The following is a 17257-nucleotide window of genomic DNA, read 5'->3' on the forward strand; positions in this document are numbered from 1 at the left end:
CACTGTTGCCCAACTGGCAAAAACCGGTGTCGGCAATGTCCGTGGCCACAGTTATGGCGTGGTCCGATGCCACCTCACCCTCCTGTAGGATCGCCAGGGCCTCTGCCCTCTTGTCGTCCGGGAGGAAGTCCAACAGGGGGGCGATCTAGTACCACAATTCCCTGTCGTAGCGGGCCACAATCACTAGGGCGGTGGCCGCCTTAATCGTCGTCGTCGCCGCCGACGAGATGACTCGTCGTCCCATGGCGTCCAGCTTCTTCCCCTCGCCGTCCGGTGGGGAAGTTGACGATGAAGCCGACCCCCCCCCGCTTTCTTCTTGGCCGCTGCTGAGATGACCGAATCCGGGGTGGGCTGTGCCGTAAGGCACAACGGGGTGGCGTCGGGGACCCGGTACTTCTTCTCGTACCGGTACCTTTTGGCAGGTGTCGTGGACGGGTTCTTGAGGAGGGCAAGTCCCTCGTCCCAGATGTCATCCAGCAACGGCACAGCGAGGACCGTCTTCCTCTTGGACTCGCGCCGTTGGTAGAGGAAGCCTTACTACTTCTTCTCTTCGGGGCAGAGCTGAAAAAGCTCGATGCCCTGGCAATCATGGCGTGGAAGGAGCCAATCTCGTCAGGTGGGGATGCCTGAGGAATCGGAGACGGAAGGTCAGTCCCGTTGTCACCGCCGTCGTCATCCATCCCCGTCGTGGCCGTGTCTGTTCCCGTGTCGTCCCTCGGGACCGGGGAAGGCGACAAAGGCTGAGAAGGCCGTGAGGGCTGAAGGGGCACTGGATGAATTCTCCTCCTCTTGTTTGGAGGGCTTCCCGACGGACCTGGTTCAGCCGGGTCGTCCGTCGGGGGCGGGGGCAGTCTCGTCCTTATCTCAGCGCATAAGGCTTGGATGGCCGTCAAAATGGCCACCGAGTTGTCCTGCAGCTCGGGCTGCGACGGGCGACACGGTTGCTCCTCATCCACGGGAACCTCGTCGTAATTGCCACCCTCGCTCTCGTCGTCCCCCTTGTCGGCATTCCTCCCGTGGGACCGGGCCTCTTCCAAATTCTCGGTCAGCTCCTCCTCGGAGGTTGTGTCCATGTCCCCAACGGCCACCACCCCCCTCTTTTTCCACCTGGGTTTTCACTGGGGTCTTCTCGATGGGCTTAAAAGAGGATTCTCTCCATGGAGTCAGGGAAACTCTGGGCCCGAAGTCGCCACCACTGGGATAGCCTCCACAGGCTTCGCCAGGGCCGCAGCGACTCCCTCGATAGAGGCCTTAGCCGGGTGAATCAAGGCCTTCACCATCTTGGGCGCGCTTGGCGCCTTCACCTTAGGGGGAGGGTCACCGCCTCGCTCTCCTTCGGCCAGTTCCTTCGAGATCACCCGGGGCCTCTCCAGAAGCTTAGCCAGGTTCTCGGATTTTCTCTTCCCCGAGCCAGAGCGTTGGCTCGCGGTTGATGGCGTCGGTGAAGGTGCGCCCTGCCTGGCAGCCAAGGAGCTCGACCGTTCGGCGCTCCTGGTGCCCGCAGACTCGCGGTGCTTTGCCTTCTGTTGGGCCCCCGTCGCCGGGGCGCCCTCACAGGACTTAGAAGACCGCTCGGACTTCTTCTCACCTGCTGGGCTCTTGCTTATCAGCCAGTTGGAGAGACAGGTCCGACGATCCGTCATAGTCCGATCAGACATGTTCATGCAAAACGCGCAGTCCTTCTCCACGTGCGTTTTGTCCTCGTGGAGGCAGCAAAGGCATTTTGAATGCTCGTCCTCCTTGAACACATTTTGTAGGTTGCATCCAGGACAGATCCTGAACAGTTTGCCGGGAGTTGAGCTTCCCTTCTCCTGGGCCATGGTCTTCTCGTCCGCGAGGTAGGCCTCAGAAACTTCTGGAATCCTCCAAGAAGCGTAACTCGACAAAAACTTCACCCTTGAGGGGCGTAGATAAATCCGACACGGGTCCCCGTTGATCGGAAGTAGAAACGGTGGAGCTTGAGGCTCGATTAAACCGAAAAATGAGATAAATCTCTTTGAAAAAGCGCAAAACACAGTAAAAGCTCAAGAGCTATAGCACGAGGACTCCCAACACTTGAACGTGCGTAAAAATCTGAGGATGGCTGCCAGGGGCGGGGCTTAGGGAGAGGGCAGTCTTTGCTGGGGACAGTATGACCCAGAGACCAGTGATTGGTTACTACTAAGAAAGACAGATCAGAAACGAAACTGATACTGATTTTTTTCTTTACCGAGGATTCCCAGCATGACAACGGGGAATATATTCATGAGCATGTGAATCCATCCCAGACCCCATGCTGGAAAAGCACACCTCATATGGGCGTGTTTGGTCATTTACCCACCCAGTGACTAGCAATAGATATGTGAATGCCTATGGCATTACTACCAACTACCTGCCCTCACTACCAAAATGTACCCTTTGGGAACTCTCTGTGCAAGTTCTATCACAAAGTAAGAACAATCTTTGTGCTGTATAGTACCTGCAGGTGTTATATCTAAGCTTTCTTTTGAGTGTTTAATTACTTAATTGCCTCTGTAAATGAGCTCCTGGTGTGATAAAAATCTCTTAATGTGTGTCTTCAGCCAGTTGGTTTTATAAGCAACTAGAAAATGGTGCCCGTACTTTGCATGGGTTCTGTAGACAGACATGATAATACTCATCAATTGTTGACAATCATGGAGCAGACGTGGAGGTGAGCAGCATAATGGGAACTTCTGTGTGCTCTCCCCACCAGTCGCCTCAACCTGGCGCAGTGCAGTATGTTGCAGTGCATTGTGGTGCAAATATTTTGGAAACGGAGCATCCTAGAGACTTGAAACGTGGGTTTTGAGCCTTCAGGTTTTGTTCCTGACATCGAGACGGTTAAAAAGCGCTTTGTCCGGTCCTTCGATGACCACAGTCATGTTTTGCACGTTGTGGTGCATATATCTCAGAAACGGTGCATCCTTGGGCCTGGAAACGTGGTTGACTTTGAACTGCTGTTCCTCGCGTCCAGACACTTGAAATTTGCTCTCCCTGGTCCTTCTACGACCACCTTGATGTTTCGCCAGTTCCTGCCAACCGTCTCAAGTGTGCAGAGGCTTAAATCCAGGGAGCGGGGTGGGGTGTCGACATGTAATGTAGCCAGTGACATCTGGAGAGTCCTAACAGGTAACCGTGCAAAATATGGCGTAGATTGGCTGAACGGTGTGGAAATGTATGAGGAACAAACAGACTTTCCATTTTTTATATATATATATGCGCAAAACAAGCATTTGCAAAGCCAACAGTTTTGGCTTGCGTATAGGTATTAGACAGACATTTGCCAGACAATGACATCATATGCCCAGCCACTCAAGTTTCCCAGCTGTTCCCATATTATGACCAGGTGTTATCCTTATGGAAGTGGCTGGCAAATGCCTATCCATGCCTAATCAAAACCCCAAGCAGTTGGCTTTGCCAATGCACTTTGGTTTCCGTTTGTCTCCCTAAGTAAAAGTGTGTATGCCCGGATGTGGGTGTCTTGTTTGCTATGCCTAGGGAATCAAGCTGCACCTCACTGAGTTGATCCAACAAGGTCCTACCTGAAAAGGACAAGGCTAGGATGGCAAGTATGGACCACTTTCAGATATTCTTCACAAGCTTACTTACCAGTGGGGTTCTGACCTATTTAGAATGTATCTTTTTCTGTGTGGATGAGTTGCCTGAACTGCCAGGACTTTTCATGATTCAAACTGGTATGTACTGAATTGATAACCTCATACTGTTTGAGTAACTTAACAGTGTTTGTATGCATACAGAATACATCATGTGTATTGTAGGTCTTGTTTGAAAGTATGATGAAAATCCTGCATGCTGGGTGTTTAGGCAGTGCCGGAAATAGAAATTATTTACTGTGGGACTCCATTAGTGATTGTGGGAGTGGGATGGGAGGATTGCTTCTACCCCCCACTAAACCTTTGCCTCTCAGAAAATTCATCATGAACACCTTGTCTTTCACAACAAGGTGGCGGAACCACAAGCACCTCCTCCAAGTCCTACTGGTAGTAGCCACAGTGTTCAGGGAGGCATTGTTGAGAGCACACCATCTGAGATGGAACAAACACTGGTGTCTTGCTCCTAAGTCCTCACAGAGGAGGAAGCATCACCCTTGATTCTCCATAGCCAGGTCAAGAAAGACATGGTGAGGGTTTTTGGGGGTAGTTGGGAGTGGAGGTAAATGGAAATGGTGATCAGGGGGAGATGATGGAAGGTGACTGGGGGGGGGTGAAAGGTGAAGGAGAAGTGGATATAATGGAAAGGGGAGAACAGATAGGTAGGAGAAGTGGGTTTGCTCCTGGTTATCTTGCTTCAAATTTCGGGATAAATAATCCTTCTAACACGGTAGTTAGTGCGATACAGGTTCGCTTTTATTCAAGAGTGCAAGGTGATGTGTAATAAATGACATTTTGTGACAAGCATGTTTAATTACATTGATTTAACGTGGTGGGTGATGTGAGGTGGTGGTTACAGATTAAAAGCATTACATGATTGTACATTCCATTCATGGTTGGATTAGTATAACAGTTGGGAAAAGAAAACGTCCTTCTGGACGGACCCTCCAGAAGGCAAGATGCTTATGTCACACCTCGCAATGGACCCCCACCCCCAGCCACTTAGGACCGGACCAGAGCCACCATAGGCTCTTCACCTTAACTATGAGGACCAACCATTTCCCACCAATTCAAGGTGGATCATTGTTCAGCCTTGAGAAAGACCCTCCGGGTCCAAACACGTGTCGGCTGACCGAGCTAGTGCACAAATGCCAGAACAGTGTTCTAGACACTCACCATTGTATTGAGAAGAACCGCTCCAAATACCATTAATAAAAGCGAACCTGTATCGCACTAACTACCGTGTTAGAAGGATTATTTATCCCAAAATTTGAAGCAAGATAACCAAGAGCAAACCCACTTCTCCTACGCACCAAATTGGGGTCCAGGCTAAACCCCAAGCCACTCCTGTGATCTTGCGACACCAGAACAGTCCTCCAACCCAAAATAGAAGTGGCGCTCAGCACGGGCAGGTTCCAATCCTAGAGCCAACCCAGACCCTCCGAGAACAGATAGGTAGATAGATGTTGCAACACTATTTTCATTGATTCTCTTTTGCTTTGTACTGTATTTTATAGAGTTGTGCAGGTGCATTTTTCTGGATCTGGGAAGACATTTTTTACTGAATCACGGATCTGGGAAATCTAGATTAATGTCAGCACTTTGTTTAGGGTGCTCCTACACCCACTGGAAATTGGCCCCCTCCCGATCACAAACCTTGCCCACCCAGATGCAAATTCCTGTAGCCGGGCCTGTTAAGTCTTAGTAAGAAAACAGACGAACTGGATGCTGAAGTACGCTGATTCATTCACTTAGACTTGGGTAATTAGGAATATACAGACTTTCATCTTAACGGAGAATAACAGCTTCTTCAAATGACCTCTCCTTCAATGTTCCATGGAAGATCACACTGATGTCATTGAATAGAATCAGGACACCAGCATGGTTCTCCATGGAGACTGTAGGAATTCAATCCCCAAACAATGCAAGTCAAAAATACTAATTTATTCTTTAAATTCAATGATACATTTATGAAAATTATAAAGTATTTAAAAATACAGATCCTAACAGTGGCTGCTGGGGAACCGCACAGGTGACTGGATGGGGGCATCGATCTGTGGTTTCTCATATGGACTAGCAGGTACCAGTGCAGAGTTTGTGAAGTGTCAGAAGGGTCAAACGCTCCTAAAAGATCCTGGGGGACCCTGATGCAGTGGCTCTGTGTCAATGATAGGCAGGTTTCATCATTAATCTATATGGTCTCTGTACTACATCTGTGCCAGAGACCGACTAATAGTGCTTTAGTCGACTCCCGGAGTAGACTCTAATGGGCTGTTTGTTCATGGAACTTTAGGGTGCCGTTTTTTTGATCACTTTTGCCTGAAAGTGAAGGTTTATAATTAGGTTATTGTCTTACAGCTCGTCCAAGCCTGTGTATTGAGAGAGGAGGGTAAAATCCCAAATTCCCTTGTGAGAGGGGCACATTCATTATACGGGGGAGCATATAGAGCATTTGATCCTTGATAAGCATGACATTGTGCTATGTCATCCTAATATGTAGGAGTTATGAGGGCTAAAAGATGATGGACAGTTTACTGCCAGAGATTAAAGTCAATTCTGACCATTTTAGTCGCTTCTGTGGCATGATTGGCGCAGTGTTGGTTAAAGTGAATGATGTTGTTTATGTGATTCTTTATTATCAAGATTTTCTCATATTAAGTTATGTGAGGTAGTCCTAACGTGCACTCATTCCACAAGTGGCCACTTAGCATTAGACATTGTTTTATCTGGGTCTTGCATTGTTCGCTTTGATGAGAAATGTTAAGGATCTAAAGTGCGAGAGAAACTAATGTGTTTTTAGTTTATTTTTAAACCTTGCTGATGGGAGGTCTCCCTTAGCAACAGATGAGGGCAAGGGGGGCACGGCAAGGGGGGGCACGGCACCAGCGCCCTATTCTTCACAGTGGTCAAGTATAGGGCACTGCAGCGGTGATACAGCTTCTGATGGCTGAGAAGGATATAGGGGCTCGCCAGCGTCCTGGAAAAGCAGATCAGCCCTCCGGTATAAGACTGTGGCCTTGGTGGTGCCTGGCCACACAACGACAACTGATGGATAGGCACGCTCTGTCCACGTTCAGCAGCCAGATTCAATCCTGTTTAAGAGCCGCTGCAGCTAGAGCAACCCACCATCAACTTGGATGTGACGTGGGCTGCGTGCCAACCTGGGTGAGGCTCCCGAGCAAAGCAGTGAAACGGTAGCGTCTCACTAGGTGCCGGATTGGTCTGAAGCTCTTGACTCCCTGGAAAAGGGCCTAACCGGGTGCCCAGTGGGCAAGGCTCACCAACAGCCCCAAAGCAAAAGAAACCGCATGTCGACCCAAGCAAGATGTGCATTAGGAAAGATTTATCTGAATGCAACTTTCCCTCTATTCTTGGACCCCCCAAACATTTTGCTTTTTGTTACAGTGTCCTGACCTGACGTTTGCCAGTGGAGCAGAGCCTTCAGCTGCACTCCACTGGGCTTTCGCTCTGTCCCGTCCTTTGGGCTGTCAGTACTGAGAAACTTTGTTTCGCTTAGTCTTTCGACTTTGTTGCCATTTTTGGTAACATTTTATCATTGCACAAAGTACAGTGCAGTGGGGTCCTTGTGTTTTCAGGCCTAGTGATCCCTTAAGGATTTTTTGGTGATTGTACAGTGAGCCTAGCAACAGACTGGTGGCAGCAGAAGGTTTTCTTTGTATTTTGACAACTATTTACCGAGCTCATGAATGTGGCGAGTGTCCGTCATGCCGTGCTACAAAGTCTTATGTCTGTTCCTTTGGCCTTCCCCTGGTCCTTGTCCCCAGGCCTTCCTTATTTGGGCATGCAGTTGCCCGTGAAAGCCGCTTCGTTCACGGGCTCCTGCAGGTCACGTGTGCGGGTACCCAGGAAGTGGACTGGGACTGTCTGTTCCCAATTCACACTACTGGTGCCAGAATGTCTGGTGTGCACGAGGAAATGAGAACCCTAGTGATCCCTGACTGGACCATTGCTGGTGTGCATGGTTGGGGCAGATCTTCTCATTGGCTGACCAAGTGCAAGCACTCGTCAGATCTTTATATATGAGGAGGGGTCCTAAATGCAGAGGAGGAGATCAGCATCCGGACCAAATCGACCTGTAGATGGAGCCAAGTATCCAGAAGAGCCGAGCAGAATCAAGGACTATCCTGAGACCCACTGAAGAAGGTTGGCACCCAGAACCCACTGTTATCCCGGTAGAGCCCTGCTTTGCGCTCAATCTCAGAAGACATGCGATTGTTCTTCAAACCTTTGGAGCGGTGGGACTAATCACTCTCCACGCCTCTTTGTTGCTCTGCAAAAGAGCTTTTTCAAAAGTGTCTCTCAGCCATCTAGTGCGCTGTCCAGCTCAAACCTTGGCCACTGTACATGAACGTTGGCCATGCTGAGTTTTTCACTCAAAACTTGGGAGAATCCTAACTTGCACTGCAACGCACCTTTATTTCATCCCAGCTGCTTTGGCCCACGAGAGAGAAGGTTATGTCATATCGCAAGAGTTGGGTGCACCTGCATCTCTCTGCTACAGTGACGGCCACTGAAAGTGGTTTTCCCACATTCCTTCTTGTGCCCTCAGACCAGCTGCATCAGTGTCTTTTTTTTTTTTTGCTCATCACCCGAATCGAGAGGTACTGTTCCTGTTGCAAACTGGACCTGCATCTGCACCCGCAGAGCCTGTGCACTTTGAAGCCGAAACGAGGGCGGGAAATCGAACCTCTGACGACCCCCTCAAGACTTGCCAAGTTTGTACCAAAACTGAGCTAAGGGTGGTAAGTACTGAAACCACTTACCGGTGGCCGCTTCTTCATCCATAACAATTTACACATAGAGGATTACTTGTGATCCTCTCTCTGGCTTGGGTAGCCTGCGCTTCCTAAAGCCCTCCAAAAGTTGGGAATAGCTTTGTTCATCGCACCAGATCCTCCCCTGACTCTTGGAACCTGTTTTCACTCGTCAGAATTCTGTCCCAAACTTGTCCAGCTTCCTAAAAAGGTACTTTGTGACTTTTACGCACGACCAAGCGCTTTTACGCGTGCATCAAACATTGAGCACAAAGCTCCATTCATCGAAGGGTTAGACTTATAAAGTTAGAGTTTTCACTTCTGAAGTTCGTCTATGCTCTGAAAGTTATTTGCCCTTTCCTTTGCAGGTATTGGCAGAGTTTTTAACTTTATCGCATTGACTCCAGTGACTGTATATATTTTACATAGTGTGTTGTATGTGTTGTATTTTGCTATTGATTTTCATTATTCATTTGTGTTTATTCGTGGGCTTAATAAATTGTATATTTTCATATATTTGTGTCTAATGTTAATTCTTGGTGTTTCACTGTGTGTTCACTCCTCCTGAGATTTAGGCTTCACTGCTCTCCAAGCTACCGTGAGTTGGTCTGGCTATATTCCCAGAAGTGTCCCATTTCACTAACAAGGGTGTTCTCCTAAACATCTGTCCATCAGGATAGAGATTAGAAATCCATTCTAACAGTGTAGCATGTGTGGAGCCCTGATCAGCACAGACGAAGGATTAGGAATGGAGGCTCTGGCACCCTTGAAAAAGGTGGTAAGCAGGGAAAACAGGAACATAGCACTTGGGTCATTGCTGGAATTATTCCTTTCCATGTTAAAGCTCTGAATATAGGTCCTTAGGAATGCAAACATCTCTTAGATGTGGCAAACACAGTTCCAACTTCCACATGCACCTTTACACATGTCTTAACATACTAATCAGGAAATAGTTGAAAAATCCGCGATTTAATTTGTCTTCGAAGCTTTTACTTTGTTTAAAAATGTTCTCAGGTGTGCATGCAGTTATTTGCATTCCGAAAGGGCAGCCTACTTATTATGCCAGTGAGCAAGAGGTGACATCCAACAAACAACTGTTTGAACAATGCCTCTTTCTCTCTTTCAGAAATACTTTTCTGTTGTCTGTTCACTTTAGGAGATTATCCGTTGGGTCTAACGTTTGTACAGTTTCAAACTTTTGTGGAGGTATGCTAGGGAGAATTCTCATTTCTGTGCTAATTCCCTTCAACCTTAGAGATCCCCCAGCTCTTTTGGTGGACTTTAGGAGTGAGTAAGACTTTTCTCACTCTCTCATGTATTTTGATCTGATTTGAATTCTGTATTCTCTTTGTTTTTGGAGTCTGACAAACTCCATAGGCATCTACTTTTTGTATGGTGACACATAGCACCTTCAGTTCAGTGTCACTGGAAAATCCTTTAGATTTATCTTGAAGTTTAAATACCTTCTCTTGGGTGAACTACTGTTCCCAAGCGTAGTAAAGTAAAATTGACTTTACTTACCTTTTCTCTCTATGATCCAGCGCACACCACCTTATGTGGAGTGATGGGAGGTTACTTAGTAGCCCCTTTTTCTACTTACTCATGTAACATTGTGGTGTATGTTACCTTCACAACTTTATATGGCTAGTGGCAGTGGTTTGATTTTCCTACCATTGTGCTTTTCTATCGCAGGCTTAACCCTCAGCTGCAGTATAGCAACCATGGGTGACCATTTTGTCAAAATTTCCCTGGTCTACTGATTTCGTGATTGCTTGTTAGTGCAGTCTTTCTTGGGTTTTACTATGTGCACCAAACCAGGTTTAACCCTTTTTTTCCATTTTGCCTTTGGCGGGCTTCAGTGCTGAAACCTACCTCTGGCTCCAGTGTGTCTGGCAGGGCAAGAAGCGAGGGAGGTGCCAGAAACTCCCTGTCCCTAGTCTTCTTGGTAACCTGAATGCACCCAGTGCTGATTGGCTGGTTGGCTATCCTTGTAGGACAGCCACCCTGCTGTGTAAATGGCAGCTAGGCTGTGCATGAAAGGGAGAAACCTCCATAAAAGGCAAGGCTTCTTGAACAGAAGACAGTCAACCACTGGACGAAACATCCGACGAAGGAATCTTGAAGAGAAGCTTGCTGCATCCTCCTGGACCCTTGAAGTGCCCTGTGAAACCGTGCTGCAGTTTTGAAACTGTTTTTCCGAATCGTCTAGAGAAGCTCCGGAGAGGACTTCTTCCCTTGGGTTAATGGGACCTATTAACCCCAAGAGGAGCTTTGCTGGAAGACCTTCCTCAACTGGCTGTACTTCTTTGCTGCTGCTGGAACGGTGCGAGGAGTCGAGAAATCTGTAGTCGGGTGCATCATCTTTTAGTCAGACCAGAGCTCCAGGAACATCCTGAGGACCCTCTCGAAGCAGGACGACCCAAGCTCGAGTCACCTCACCAGAGTGCTAGACTCAAGGAGTGAAGAAAGTCCATCAAGTGTCCAAGATCCGCAGTGGTGCTATTTTCCGGTAGCTGAAACCGCGAAGTGCAGCTGAACTGAAAAGAGCCCGTAGCTGCAACAGACCTCCAAACTGCTGTGCAGCAGTCCTCCAGACGTCCTCCCTCTTCTTCCCACAACTGAGGCCCAGGAACAAAGGATCTGCAAGTCTGCAACCACGAAAGAAGCCAGCTGGATCCTCTTCTTCTAACCTAAGGTACTGTTTGGACTAAGGGGTACTTAACTTTTTGTCTGCAGCTTGCTTGTCTCAGTTGGGAATTGCAGCAGCTGCTTTTCTAGAGTTGATCTAGCTCTAACGTTTCACAAGTGTAACAGCTTGTGGCCCAACAGTGATTTCCTACAACAAACTCTCTAACTTTATTTAAGTTTTTTTTGCTATCTAAGAATTGCTTCTGCTCCATGGACATTGTTCAAATTGACTTTGGCTGTCCTTGCTCCCTGCAGACACTTCTGTCCCATTGACCTTGATTCCAACAGTCCCTCATAGGTGGCAACTTGTTTGAAACTGTTATTGCTGTGCAAAGCTTTTATCTACGCTTCATTGGTGGATTTATAAAGTGCTCACATGATCAGAGAACTTGTTAACCTTTTTCCTTCCATTTAACCTTCCCTTTTCACAACCTCAGAAATTTACAAAGTACAAAGGTGATATATAAATGCCAATACTGTCTTGATGATTGAAGTCACCTCAGAGTGTAGGAAGTGTGTTTGAAGCATCTCTAAAGAGTATCTACTTACTTAACTTGATTCTGAGAATGTGTTATGAACTATATTTTTATTGTTGCATATTGTCTTTTTTAAAGAATGCTTATTTAAAACTGACCGTTAAATAAATAAATAATAATTTTACTAGAAAATATTGAGTGTAAGTGTTATTTGGATACTTGTATGTGTGGATTTCGAAGCTACAGCTCACATTTACCCCTCTTGAGATAGGTCTGGCTGCTCAGTCACTCTACCAACTTGTGTAGTAGAGACCTATAGGTGGGTTACCTAATACCAAGAGGGCAAGACTGGTGTAGTCTCCCTGAGGGTTACTGCATGCAATCCTGCCTAACAAAGTAAGTATATAGCTTTGAGGCACACTCGAAGAAGACTTTTTCCAAGCAACGGACTAGAAGAACCGCAGTTCTTTATATCGTGCCTTTATATTGTGTCCTCTCCCAAGTCAGTAGAAACAAAACATGTGGACATCTGCCTCGGGCGATCTCTGCAGGGCTTGAAGCCCAGCTTTTAAGTCGACCTGATGCAGTGAGAAATGCAAAATTGCTAGTGGCCTTCCTGAGCAGCATACAGAGTGCATGGAAAAAGGGAACTACGGTCACCGGGCGCAATATCTCCATGTATACTGCATGTGGTGTCACTACTGCATCATCATGGGTCTTCAATGGAGAATAGAGGAGCTCACACAGAGATGCATGGCGCCCCTTGCTGTGTGACCTTGTTTCCTGCAAGCAGATAGCACTGGAAGATATGTAACTAAGATGGGGAACCTGTTGGAAGACGGAATCCTTTGGAAGGAGATATACCATCCACTTTTTTCTGCTTTACCTTAGTTGAGGTGTGGTACGTATTTAGGCAGAAGAGTATTTAGTCCAATTCTGTGTTTTTCTATGGTCATCTAATGAAGCAATACGGATTTTCCACTGTCAATTGTTTTAAGCTGAGTAATGCTCAAAAAGGTATATGTTCTGTTGCAGGTAGACACATTTGAAATCATGCTAACACTCACAGAACATGCTGGTGTTCTACTGTCAGGATCCCGAAATCTCCACAAGTCTGTTTTAGCTTTCACTGCCTGGCCTTGCCACCTTCTATACCCCATCTCTTAATGTTATGATTGCTGTCCAGCACTCGCACTGTGTCAGGTGCTTGTTATGCAATTACACTAACATTTATTCTACTTCATGTTAGTGTCTAAATCCGCTCTTCCTATTGGGTTGGAGTGTACAGCAAGGGACTCCTAACGTTGCAGTGAAGGAATAGATGTTACTTTTTAGATTCAAGCTGGAGCAATCACGAGTTGGCAGACATGATCTATGTACAGCAGTGCTACATTTGCACCATATATTTGGTGGAGTGCTGACGATGCCAGTTTCCACCGACAAATACTTTCCCCTGTAAGAACTCGTTTGCAGAGTACATAGTTAAAAACGTAATTAGCACCTCTTGCAGATACACTATGAGATGTATAGAGTGATGCCTGTTCCAATTGAATTGCTTATTTGTAAAGTTTTAACGTGCAAACTGACTCACTTCAGGGTGCTCAAAGGGAAATCTGGGGGTAAACGGGGAGCAGGGAATAAAGGAGTTTGAAGAGAGAAAGGGGGTGTACAGATGTTGAGGTTAGAACTAAATGGGTTAGCACCAATCGTGCATACTAGTCAAATGTAACTATAACTGAGCATGACTTCTCATTGGCACATGTTAATTAAGGCCATCTCTCACTTCAATCATACTTCACAGAACCCTACCCAATATAAATAATTTGTATGAAACTCAGATCAAAATTCCTTTGTGATAAATTCAATTATTGAAATGTAGTACCTGGTGAGGTGCAAGTAGCATTCATGCTCAGCAGGCAAACTTTGCCTATCATTATAAGCTTGCATTCCAAGGAAGTTGTTGCTTGCTACTCCGACCCCACTCACCCAACCACCTCCTGATCTTATCTTTTGTTCCCCCTTTTTAATAAAAGATTTTATCCATGTACATCTATGCATTCTATGTCCTTTCTGCACTGACTTATGCTCCTCAACGTCGTCCTTGTGCCACCATGGAATGGAAGCGCAGCTCCTTCTCAAGCACCTCTCTGCCATTTTCAGGGTGTACATCTTATCTGTCACACATTCTATGTGTCCTGTTTCTTCCTCTATAGAATGCTGCTAGCACCCTATTCTTTACTCTATAGTTCTAGTGGCAATTATCAATTCATCAGTGGGCTGAACTGGGATTGTAACAGCCCGCTGTCCACTTAAAAGGCCCTCACGATACTAGGGCCTATCAACGTAAGCAGGGCCATTATCACCCAATCAGTACAGTCTCGAAGAATTACATTCACTCTTCAAGATCATACTAACCTTGTGGGTTGAAGAAACCAGTCATCCAAAACACGTTTGGTCGGCCACCATAAATCCAGGTGCTAAACTGAGTGTTTCTCTCTAGAAACTCTGTAAACCAAAATCCAAGTGTTGCTGAATCCCAGGAGATCTTTTTCCACAGATTTGGAATTCGAGCATCATACATATTATCCAGAGCATCTCTCAAATTCTGAAAGAGGAAAAGTCAGAATACATTTGTATTTGGAGTTACATTTCTATTTTTTCGAAGTATCTGAATCAGAAAAACTGTACACAATTGTAGCTAGGAATGTAGTTCAGGATGATAAAGGTTTGTGCTTGGGGCAAGGGTGCGTTTCCAGACAATAACAGCAGTTAAATTAAACATCCTAAATTAGAATCCACAGCGTATTCTCGCAATACCCTTTAGAAGATACATTGGTCATAGAGCTCTGGAGATGAGGGTGAACAGTATTTTAAAAGAGATTTTGTTTGAGGCCTACCTGGAAGTTGCTGAGTGAGGTGGTGGTTTGAAATTGGTGTTGAATGGCATTCCAATGAAGGGGATGGCAGGAGACATCAGTGACTCTGTAACTCCCTAGTCCAAATCAGTAATGTTCTTCTTCTAGTAATCTAAAGTTTTAAAACACATCTCCAGGCATAGACTAGTACAAAAACCCATTTCACCATCTAATCACCCAGGGATTCCCCCTGAGATTCTCCCTATAGTAGAAATGGGCACATTTTCGGTTGGTTCTAGACACAAATAAGTGCTTTTGTAGATACCCAAAATGGAGAAGATATGCTCTGTGACTTCATAGTTCAGCTCCCCTTTGTGAGCGAACCATGTGCCCCAATGGAGGGTGTTCTCTTACACATTATCTTCTATGGATAGATAGGTAATGGGCAAATGTAATGTGTTCTCAATCACGCGCAAGCATAGACCTCTCTGCATAAGTGCATCAAGCCCACGCTGCCCCTCTTGTTCAGGAAATGCATGGAAGAGCAAGACCAGGACGGACTTGTCTGTGAACACTGTCAAGAAAGCTTTCAGGGCAAAGCTGTTCACTCTCAATTCTAAGAGGTAGATGTGGAAAAATATCTCCTCTCTTACAGGCCACTCACAAACAAGACTTGAATGTGTGCTTTTAAAAATGCATCCATCAGCAGGGTGATCTTAGGCCAAGGACCTCTCTGCTTCACTATAGAAAGGGACGCCCAACTCCTTGCAGACCTGTAGGTCCAGCTTGAGAAGGTCCTTCATGTCCTCCAGGATGTGCGTTCACTGACCACTGAAGAGATCTCTTTCTCAGTATGGCCTGTGATACAGGAAAGATAAAAAAGGCCATGAGACCTCAACTAATGATAAAAACTCAAGCTGGATTTTTCTGTGTCTCACAAAGTGTTTTATTAAGTTCTTGATGCTAAGAACCCTCTCTTTTAGAGTGAAAGTTATGCTTACCTCCATATCCAAAACCTCTGCATAAGACTGGAATTATCTGGAAGCTGCTAGACAGGGCTTACTGAGGTCTAATGAAAGAGCCAAGGAGTGTAAAATATTGTATGTCCACAGCAAGCCATCTCAAGTCTGCTCCTCCAACCACTTCCTGGGGAGCCAGTCATCGAATTACAAAAATACACTGAATTACAAAAATACATGGACCTTTTGTCTTCTAAGGTTGCCAGCCAACAGAGCAATCGCCTACATTCAAACTGAAAATGTGTCCGATGTACTGCTAATCTTAAATCCTCTAACTCCATAGCCTGAAGAATCTCATCCAAAATGACCATCTTGAATGTGTCCGTCTGGAGGAACTTAATAGCCTCAATACGCTGAGGCATACATCCGTTTAGAGGACCAGGAACTCCTTTGACTACCCTCCTTTGCCCAGTTCTAAATATGGGAGAATATTGTTGGCAAACTTTATCTAAAAGGATGGGTTCCAGAAGGGGCATTGGTAGACAGGCATGACTCTGGGAGTATTCTTCAAGCAGGGGTGGCAGTAATGAGAGAAAATTGTATAAAACATCCAATGGTCCGATGTTATCCTCTCCCACTACTGGAAAGAAAAGTGGAATCCTGCTATCAAATATGAAGATGGATGATACTTTATATCATCCTCAAGGCTACCTGGGGCCAGGAGCCACTCTATCTTCAACGCTTCCTGACTAAATACTCCCCTTCAATCCTCCTGCATTCCTCTGGCACCAACTCCCTTTGTGTGAAGGGTTTGCTAAACAGAGAGCTGGTGGTCGATCACTTTCCTCGGTGGGCTCCTTCCTGTGGCATAGTCTCCCTCTCTCTCTACGTCTTGAGCAGGACTTACTTAAGTTCAGAAAAAGTTTCAAGACCTTTCTCTTTACCTCTTCCTTCTCCTCCTCCTCGTCCCTTCTAATCATACAGTAGCCTGACTAATGTGCAGGGCCCTTATGTATCCTAGACTCACCTTCCCCTCGGGAGGTTGCCCTTACTTTCTTCTCATATTATCACTTCACCCCAAGCACTTCTCCTTGAGCACCTCAGCACCTTTCCCTTAACCCCCTCCCCTATGCACTTGCACTTTCTGAACACTCACAAGGAACAGGTTTGTTTCCCCTCCCTGTTATTTTCATTATTCGTTTGTACTATTAATTAAATTATTTATCTTGTTGTTCATTGTCTGCCTTAACTTTTCCACACCCTGTTGCCCTGTGGGCGCTTTGAAACAGTTGTTGCTAATTGTATAAGTACATAAATAAATAAAGAGTGGGAAAACAGGGGAATTTAAAGTACCTTTTAGGGGGTTGCGGAAGGGACATGGCAGTTTTCTTTCTGTAACCTGCATGTTTCGCTCTAAATAGTCTCTCTGCTCTGATTGCACTTGAGGTTTCTGGCACTGAAATATGGGCCTTTGAAAATAATATGGCCCAAATCAGCCCCTAGAAGAATAAAAGAAGGTGGTAGAGGACACTGAATCCTTAAATATTTTTCAGTTGCTTTGGAAGCTTTAAACATCCTCAACAAGGGGGCGCGCTCATGAGCCCCACCAAGACGGCTGCTTACATGTGAGCTCCCGGCCGGCCCCCAGAAATCCAATAAATATCCGGATATTGTGCTTCCTGGCTGCCATGGATTGAGACTCATCTGCCGTGCGATTGTACCGAGTGGCTGATTCCGAATGGCGGCGTCGTTAGGCTCACTCAACATGTGGCTGGGGAGACACGAGAGCAGCGTCTGGGCATCTGATCGGCTCGCAGGGAAGATCCTGCTGATGGCGGGTGGAGCCATCAGGCTTGGGCGAGGGATCGCATTGTCGGGCCCTACTCCCCAGAG

The 17257-nt window shown here is 46.3% G+C and overlaps 1 protein-coding gene across 1 annotated transcript in view; it reads right to left on the bottom strand.

Moving 5' to 3' along the window:
• Window positions 1–17257, bottom strand: part of DNAH8 (dynein axonemal heavy chain 8) — an 8835797-nt gene that overhangs the window by 179389 nt on the left and 8639151 nt on the right. The window contains exon 91 of the mRNA XM_069608756.1: window positions 13966–14155. Coding sequence (XP_069464857.1) covers window positions 13966–14155 — 190 coding nt within the window. The remainder of the gene's footprint in view (window positions 1–13965; window positions 14156–17257) is intronic.

Source organism: Ambystoma mexicanum, chromosome 4q (genome assembly GCF_040938575.1).
Source record: "Ambystoma mexicanum isolate Mex_15411 chromosome 4q, UKY_AmexF1_1, whole genome shotgun sequence".
NCBI classification, from domain to species: Eukaryota; Metazoa; Chordata; class Amphibia; order Caudata; family Ambystomatidae; genus Ambystoma; species Ambystoma mexicanum.